Source organism: Piliocolobus tephrosceles, chromosome 6, assembly GCF_002776525.5.
Source record: "Piliocolobus tephrosceles isolate RC106 chromosome 6, ASM277652v3, whole genome shotgun sequence".
Classification (NCBI taxonomy): Eukaryota; Metazoa; Chordata; class Mammalia; order Primates; family Cercopithecidae; genus Piliocolobus; species Piliocolobus tephrosceles.
Window position 1 is genome coordinate 101,301,418 of NC_045439.1, and position 8,635 is coordinate 101,310,052.

The following is an 8,635-nucleotide window of genomic DNA, read 5'->3' on the forward strand; positions in this document are numbered from 1 at the left end:
AAAAAAAAAAAAAAAAAAAAAACGGGTCAGGTGCAGTGCCTCACCTCTGTAATCCCAGCACTTTGGGAGGCCAAGGCGGGTAGATCACTTGAGGTCAGGAGATTGAGACTAGTGTGGCCAACATGGTGAAACCCTTTCTCTACTGAAAATACAAAACAAAAAACAAAACAAAACAAAATATGTAGCTGGGCATGCTGGCACACACCTATAGCCTGTAATCCCAGCTACTTGGAAGGCTGAGGCAGGAGAATCGCTTGAACCCGGGAGATGGAGGTTGCAGTGAGCTGAGATCATGCCACTGCACTTCATCCTGAATGACAAGAGCACAACTGCGTGTCAAAATAAATAAAAATAATAACCTCATGTAGATATATTGCAAATTATGTAAGACAAAACCTTAACAAGACCAGGCGCGGTGGCTCACGCCTGTAATTCCAGCACTTTGGGAGGCCAAGGTGGGCGGATCACTTGAGGTCTGGAGTTTGAGATCAGCCTGCCCCCATGGCAAAACCCTGTCTGTACTAAAAATACAAAAATTAGCTGGGCTGGTGGCACATGCCTGTAGTCGAAGCTACTCAGGAGGCTGAGGCAGAAGAATAGCTTGAACCGGGGAGATGGAGGTTGCAGTGAGCTGAGAACACACCATTGCACTCCAGCCTTAGCAATACAGTGAGTGAAATTCCCTCTCAAAAGAGAAAGGCAAATATAAGAACTTACTGAGAAACTGCAGGAATGAATATAACCTGTTATACAACCATGGTTTAACTGTAGATTTTATGCCTAGTGTTTTTTTTGTTTGTTTTTTTTTCCCCCCCGAGACGGTGTCTCACTCTGTCACCCAGGCTGGAGTACAGTGGCATGACCTTGGCTCACTGCAACCTCCGCCTCCCGGGTTCAAGTGATTCTCCTGCCTCAGCCTCCTGAGTAGCTGGGACTACAGGCACCCGCCAGCATGCCAGGCTAATTATTTTATATTTTTAGTAGAGACGGGGTTTCACAGTGTTAGCCAGGATGGTCTCAATCTCCTGACCTCGTGATCCGCCCGCCTCGGCCTCCCAAAGTGCTGGGAATACAGGTGTGAGCTGCCGCGCCCGGCCTAGCCTAGTGTGTTTCTTTGGAACTTATTAAAATGTCTCTGGAGGCTGGGTGTGATGCCTTCATGCTTGTAATCCCAGCACTTTGGGAGGCCAGATCCCAAAGTTGTCTTTAGTTGTATTTTAGACTCTACTAAAAATACAAAAAGTAGCTGGGCATGGTGGTGTGCACTTTAATCCCAGCTATTAGGGAAGCTGTGGCATGAGAATCGCTTGAACCCAGGAGGCAGAGGTTGCAGTGAGCCAAGATTGTACTACTATACTCCAGCCTGGGCGATAGAGCGAGACTACATCTCAAAAAAAAAAAAAAGGAAAAAAAAAAATCTCTGAAACATTTCATGTCCTGATTTGTTACTGACCTGTGACTCTGTAAAAGTCTACTTCTGCAATTTGGATTAATAATTTTATGAATGCAAATTGGAGATGCTGTTCACAAAAAAAAAAAAAAAAGAAAAGAAAATAGAAAAGTCTTACAAAGGAAAGACAGTCACAGTGATAGCAGACATCTAGTTAGCTACAATAGACACCTAGAGTCCATTCAAACCTAGAGAAAACTCCACCTTGAATTTGCTCTCAGCTACACCATTCAAGAGCAAGGGGGAAATGACATTTTCAGACACACAAAGACTCAAGAGTTTGTAATGTACAAAACTTTAGTGGAAGAAAATAGGTGTACTTAAGCAAAAAGAGAATTTGTCTAGGGGCATGAACTGATGAGAGGGAGGGTATACCTAAATATTGGCTATACATGTAATACTATTTTATAGTTTAAAAAGAGGCAGGAACTAAAATTCTAGATAGCAATACTGTTAAGAGTTATTCAAGGCTGGGTGCGGTGGCTCACGCCTGTAATCCCAGCACTTTGGGAGGCCGAGGCAGGAGAATCACGAGGTCAGGAATTCAAGACCAGCCTGGCCAACATGGTGAAACCCCATCTCTACTAAAAATACAAAAAATTAGCTGGGCATGGTGGCGCACGCTTGTAGTCCCAGCTACTAGGGAGGCTGAGGCAGGAGAATAGCTTGAACTGGGGAGGCGGAGGTTGCAGTAAGCAGATTGTGCCACTGCACTCCAGCCTGGGCGATAGTGCGAGACTGTCTCAAAAAAAAAAAAAAGACTTATCCAAGGGGTTCTTCTTGTTCAGAATATAAGCACACCTTGTGATTCATATGCACAAAGAAACATATGGGAATGTTGACTGCAGAGCTATTTGGTGTGGTGAAAAATGAACAACAACTAATTGTCAAAAGAGAATGCACACATAAAATACTATCTGTTAATAAAATACTATTAAGTAAACCAAAGGAATGATGTAAATATATACATGTATCAACATAAATCTCAAAAATATTGGTGAGGGTAAAGGAAGCTGCAGAGTGAGATGTACTTTCAACATACTTAAAAAAGCCACCGGGGCAGTGGCTCACGCCTATGATCCCAGCACTTTGGGAGGTTGAGGAGGGCAGATCATCTGAGGTCAGGAGTTTGAGACCAGCCTGGCCAACATGGCGAAACCCCATCTCTACTAAAAATACAAAAATTAGCCGGGCATGATGGTGTGCACCTGTAACCCCAGCTACTAGGGACGCTGAGGCAGGAGAATCACTTGAACCTGGGAAGGGGAGGTTGCAGTGAGCCGAGATTGTGCCACTGCACTCCAGCCTGGGCGACAGAGCAAGACTCTGTCTCAAAAACAAACAGAAAATTCAGGAGGGCACAGTGGCTCAGGCCTGTAATCCCAGCACTTTGGGAGGCTGAGGTGGGCGGATCACCTGAGGTCAGGAGTTCAGGACCAGCGTGGCCAACATAGTGGAACGCCATCTCTACTAAAAAATAAAAAATAAAAAAATCCAAAACAGGTACTAAGATGACAGACCTTGCAACATATGGTGCTAGAAAAACTGGACATCCACAAGCAAAACCATACATCATATATTTTGTATATGGTGTATATACAAAAAATTACATCATATACAAAAATTAACCCAAAATGTTCTTGCCACAAAAACAAAAAATTGGGTTACTATGTGAAATGATGGATGTGTTAATTTGCTTCACTATAGTAACCTTTTTACTACCTGTATGTAGCCTCATAATATCATGTTGTATACCTTATGCCAAATTAAATCGATTTAAAAAGAAATGTAACCCAAAATGGATCAAAGACTTTACCTTTAAAAGCTAAAACGGTAACTTTGGGAGGCTAAGGCAGGTGGATCACCTGAGGTCAGGACTTAAAGACCAGCCTGGCCAGCATGGCGAAACCCCATCTCTACTAAAAATACAAAAATTAGCCAAGCGTGGTGGCGCACACCTGTAATCCGAGCTACTTGGGAAGCTGAGGCAGGAGAATCGTTTGAACCCCATAGGCGGAGGTTGTGGTAAGCCGAGATCGCACCATTGCACTCCAGCCTGGGCAACAAGAGCGAAACTGTTTCAAAAAACAAAGCAAAAAAAAAAAAAAAAAAAACCAAACCAAAAAACTAAAACGATAAAGCTCCTAGAAGAAAACGGGAAAAACTTCATGGCATTAGATTTGGCAAGAATTTTTTAGCTATGACACTAAAAACACAGGCAACAAAATTATATAAAGTGGACTACAACAAAGCCATCTTTTGTAACAAAAAAAATTGTAATCCTACTCCCGCAAAACTAATTTAAAAAAATTAAGTACAAAGTTCTCCAAAATGTACCATACCCTGGGGATTACACTGAACTTTGTTCATTTGTTTTCTTTTAATTCGGCTTTTTTTGGTTGCCCTTCACCTACTTTTTCCCAGAGTCCTCCGTTGGGGCCTTCACTCGGGCAAACAACTAACGTAGTGGAACAGCTTTGACCTAACAATTTCCTCATACCCAAGATGATCGCCTTTCCAGACAACTTAATAAACTTTGGCTTTAATGGATGACTGGATGCAGAAAAAAATAAATAAAAATAAACCTCAGCTGCTCAGCAACGACTAAAAAAACCACCAGCCGGCAATCCCTCCCCATGGCCACTGAGCAAAATTCCACCACCTGCCCTACACTCCAACTACTGCCGGGCTCCCGGGTTCGGACAGCCCCGGGCCACTTCCGGGCCTTCCCGGAAGTCCCTCTCGCTTAACAACCAAAGTAAACCGCAATGCGGAAGGGCGAAGGGATTGCGAGTCACCGAGTTTCCGGCGCGGCTTGAGGTACTAGGGACCCGCAGTCCCCCACCGGCCCAATCATGTTGCTGCTGGGGTCTTTCCCGTGCCCAGTAATGTTGTCAGTAAGCGGGTGGCACTCCCTTCCAATAGGTCTTTTCTTTTTTTTTTTTTTTTTTGAGACGGAGTCTCACTGTCGCCCAGGCTGGAGTGCAGTGGCCGGATCTCAGCTCACTGCAAGCTCCGCCTCCCGGGTTTACGCCATTCTCCTGCCTCAGCCTCCCAAGTAGCTGGGACTACAGGCGCCCGCCACCTCGCCCGGCTAGTTTTTTGTATTTTTTTTTAGTAGAGACGGGGTTTCACCATGTTAGCCAGGATGGTCTTGATCTCCTGACCTCGTGATCCGCCCGCCTCGGCCTCCCAAAGTGCTGGGATCTTTTTTCTTTTTTGAGATGGAATCTCGCTCTGTCGCCCAAGCTGGAGTGCTCACTACACTCCAGCTCGGCTCACTACAACCTCCACCTCCCGGGTTGAAGCGATTCTCCTGCCTCAGCCTCCTGAGTAGCTGGAATTACAGGCGCGAGCCACTGCGCCCGGCTAATTTTTTTTGTATTTTTAGTAGAGATGGGGCCTTGCCATGTTGGCCAGGCTGGTCTTGAACTCCTGACCTCAAGTAATCCATCCGCCTCGGCCTCCCAAAGTGCTGGGATTACAGGCGAAAGACGCAGTGCCCGGCCCCCTTCCAACTTTCTTAACGGGGAAGGCTGCTACCATTTCTTGAGCACCTATGTATCAGGCTCCATCAGGCACGTCACAATCTAACCTGATAATTACACAACCCATCTCACTGATAAGGAAGCCAGGTTCGGAGGGGTTGAGGCCCCCAACCTGAGGGAGGTGACTCAGGGACACACAATTAGTCCTGCTTTGCTGAAGGACAGATATGCAGCCTAACAGTCCCCCATTCAGGAGACTGGAGAAGGAGCAGCAGCAGCTTAAACCTTAACCCAGAGTTTTTATTTTCCATAACGTCTTAGGAACTAGTACTTACATAATTTCAAGTCCCTGAGGGGCCAGAGATCCCACCATGCAAAATAGCAAACAGACCCAAGACTTGGGGAGAGGCAGTGAGTGCATCACAAATGGATGGATACATCTGATTCCCACACGCGGGGCTCAGCTTAGTTAGTAGGAGATCTTTAGATTGAGAAAAAATGCAAGTCTTTTTTTGGCCTGTAGTATCTGGGAAGGATGGAGGGAGTTCGGGAGGCACAGAAAAGATGGTGTATGAATCCTGTCTGGCCTGAATGAGGCTGGAGTTGTGCCTCTGGATAGCTTCAAGCACTGATCAGAGTGTCAGCCCCCGCTCCTTGAACAGATGCTTTAGCGCCTCTTCCAGTTGCCGGTTTGTTCCCTGAAGCCCCTTCACCACCTGCGCTGCCCACTCGAAGTATTCCTGGACTCGATGTTCTGACCATCCTGCGTAAGAGTCCACAGAAACTTGCTAGCGTGATGTCAAGGAAAGCACTGCCTTTTCCCCACTTCCTGGCAAGCCTGGTTCAGGGCCATGAGTTCCTGATGGGATGAGCTGTCCTGAAAACTTCCCCTTGGCCCAGCTATTGTATTTTTACCGTATGAAAGAAGAGTAAATAGTGGTCCAGTAGGATTAATTTGGGAATTAAGAATGCCCAGGGTTTTTCAGGGGAACTGATCAACCTGTGTCTTCAGAAGGTGGCACCCCCCTACCCTTTCCCTTAGAGCCCATAGGAAAGCGTACCCTCTGGGGTGCAGCGATTCAGGTCCCTCAGATTGTACAGCTTGTCTGCCAGTTTCACCAGTTTGGCCCCGGGGCTACTGTGGGGCGCTTGCTCCACCTGCAGCCGCTTTCTCTCCAGCTTGGGCAGAGTCTTGTCATCTGTTACCTCCTCCACCAGGCGCCGCACCTGTGCCCCAAAGTGTAGCTCCACCTCATCCAGGGTGGTGTCCGTGTCCTCCACCGTGTCATGGAGCAGGGCCGCCTGGGGACAAGTTCCCACTCAGCCCTGAGATGTCAGCGAAGGGATGCCCATTGCTGAATGGGGCCCCTGATCCCCATCCCAGACTCCTGGCAGAGAAAGGGGAAAGTTACCTGTAACACCACAATGTCAGTGATTCCCGCCTCGTGGGTCAGGATCCGAGCCACACCTGATGGGGAGGGGCAAAGCAGGAAGTCAGGTCGGAGATAGCTCCAAGGCAGTGTGTTGTGGGTTTTGGAGAGCCAGATGTGGCCCCTCCTGGCCTCTCACTAGCTGGGTGATCTTGGTCAAGTCCCTCACCCTCTGGGTGTCAACGACAAAGGGAACGATCATGCCTACCGCTCTAATTGTTATGAGACTTAAACGGTATATCGCACTAAGCTTGGGACAAAATAGGTGCTCAATGAGGTGCACGCACCCCACGTTTCCTTCCCAGTCCCCACCCCCCAGGTGCCGCAGCCGGTGCTCCGCGGTCGACGAGCCCACCGATGGGGTGGTTGATGTAGGGGGTCCCTTCGGGGTCCTTCCGCCGCTGCTGCCGGTGCTTGCGAGCAGCGAAGTCGGCAGCCTCCAGCAGCTGGGCGGCCTCGGAGCCCATCGCGCGGGTGGGGCGGGCGACGGCGGCAGCGGGGGCCGGGACGGAACGTTTACAGCGCCCCCTGGCTCCGGGGAGGCCCGGGGATCGTGGAGGCTAATTCAGCGGGCTGAGTTGGCCCTGCCCCAGATGAATTTCTCTGGAGCTGACATGCCCGGCGCAGAGAGCAAGTGATGTGGAAAGCTGCCTTCAGCTTCGCGGCCACCAGCTCAATGTACTCTGTTGGAGGTGCAAAAAGAACATAAGCCTGGATCTCTGGGAGCCCACAGTCTGTGGAAAAGAGGAAGACAGACAAGAAATAAGGCAGTGGTCTCACAGTGCGCTGAATCCAGGGTAGGAAGGCTCAGGGGACTACGGGAGCGGGAAGAAAGGACAATCCACCTACCCTCAGAGTCAGAGACAGCTTCTCCCAGAAGCTCCCCCCATGAACAATCTTCAACCTGTCAAAGCTCTGAAAACTCTCCAAGTGTTCTAAAAATAGTTCTCCCTGCAGGGATGGGCCAGGTTCTGTGGGCAGGGGAGCCTCACCTTTGGACCCAGGAGACCCTAGGGCCTGACCTGAAAAATCAGAGCCTTCACTGGGAGCCCTGCCTAATTGCTTCAGACTTAGGCTCCCAGGTAGCTGTGACGTTTCTGCAGGAACTGCCTTTGTTCTCAGTGTTGCAGATGAAATTTGCATTGTCTTCTTATGCCATGAGAGCTCCTATTTCAGTCGCTAGGCACCTTCTGTGGGCCCCTGAGGTGATGAGTGTTGTCATTGCTGTTCTGGGAGCATGATGTTGTCAGGCTTGGGTAGGCACTGGAATAACACTTAATTCTGCTGGCTGGTGGCCTTGAGCCTTCCGGAGAAATTCCCTGTCTTAGGGCAGCTGAGGGGTAAGAGAGACCTGATGGTCCCTATGGAACTCCTCTGTGAGAGGGGGTTCCCTATTAGCTAAGTATACTGTAATCAGACAGGTAGCTTTTGTGTTCTGGCTGGTAGCTGGGGCAGATGAGGCCCAGGGGAAAAGCTAATAAAGGACTCACCCTTGGTTTTCAGCTAGTCTTGGTGGTTGCCATGCAGCAGAGGTTAGGGAGGGAAGCCCCACATGCTGGAAGTGAGGTCTTTGGGACCTGAAATAGAAGGGTCAGAATTCCCAGAGCTTCCATGGCAGCCTGGAAGTTGGAGAATGGGTAGAAACATATTTGGCTCTAAATGCTTGTTTGTTCTTCATACTAATGGCTCAGCTGCTCTCTCATCCCTTATTCTGTCCTCTAGTCCTTTGAGCCTTCTCTCCTTCAGCAGTTTGGCAATGCAGTCCCCATGTTTTCCAACAGGAGGTAGAAACCCAGTCCCTGTCATCTCTCTCTAAAAGCCTGTGATAGAGAAGCTTCAGACTTGTATTAATGGTGCCCGAGGGCCTTGGAGCTTTGATTTTTATTTCCTTATTGTATGCAGTCATGGCCTAGAAAGAGAAATGTTAGGGTTCCCAGGACCAGGACAGAGGTGGTGGTGAAATCTCATGGGCGTCCGGAGAAGAAGGTCAGGCCCCTTGCTGACAGGCCTATCCGTGGGGCTACTGCTGCTCTTCAGCTGGGTGACCCTTGTCCAGTCAACCTCTCTCTCAGGTACAGCACTTACCCCTGTGGCCCACCTGCCTTTCCTGCTATGGGCTATTCCTGGGAACTGGAACTGATGGGGATGAATGGAAGGGCGCCTGCTCTTCCGGTAGGGGCTGATCTCTTTTACTCTCCAGTAGGGGTGGAGTGGGCTGTGGAAAGATCCCTCCTGCTTATTTCTAGCCCCCCAACCTCTCTCTTCAG

General features: G+C 48.8%; 1 protein-coding gene across 1 annotated transcript; it reads right to left on the minus strand.

Moving 5' to 3' along the window:
• Nucleotides 1-5,217: 5,217 nt before the first annotated feature.
• HDDC3 (HD domain containing 3) lies at nucleotides 5,218-6,904 on the minus strand. The gene is made up of 4 exons (XM_023195355.1): nucleotides 6,724-6,904; nucleotides 6,351-6,406; nucleotides 6,000-6,240; nucleotides 5,218-5,701 (listed from the first exon to the last, which is right to left on the minus strand). Exons 1-4 carry the CDS (start codon nucleotides 6,833-6,835, stop codon nucleotides 5,571-5,573), a joined length of 540 nt encoding a protein of 179 aa, XP_023051123.1. The 5' UTR covers nucleotides 6,836-6,904; the 3' UTR covers nucleotides 5,218-5,570.
• Between the last annotated feature and the right edge of the window lie 1,731 nt (nucleotides 6,905-8,635).

Excerpts from the sequence above, each read along its gene's own strand:
- HDDC3 (XM_023195355.1), bottom strand. The coding sequence starts at position 6,835 with ATGGGCTCCGAGGCCGCCCAGCTGCTGGAGGCTGCCGACTTCGCTGCT. Across the intron at positions 6,407-6,723 it reads CTACATCAACCACCCCATCG|GTGTGGCTCGGATCCTGACC; the intron begins GTGGGCTCGTCG and ends CCTCCCCATCAG. Across the intron at positions 6,241-6,350 it reads CTGACATTGTGGTGTTACAG|GCGGCCCTGCTCCATGACAC; the intron begins GTAACTTTCCCC and ends ACTTGTCCCCAG.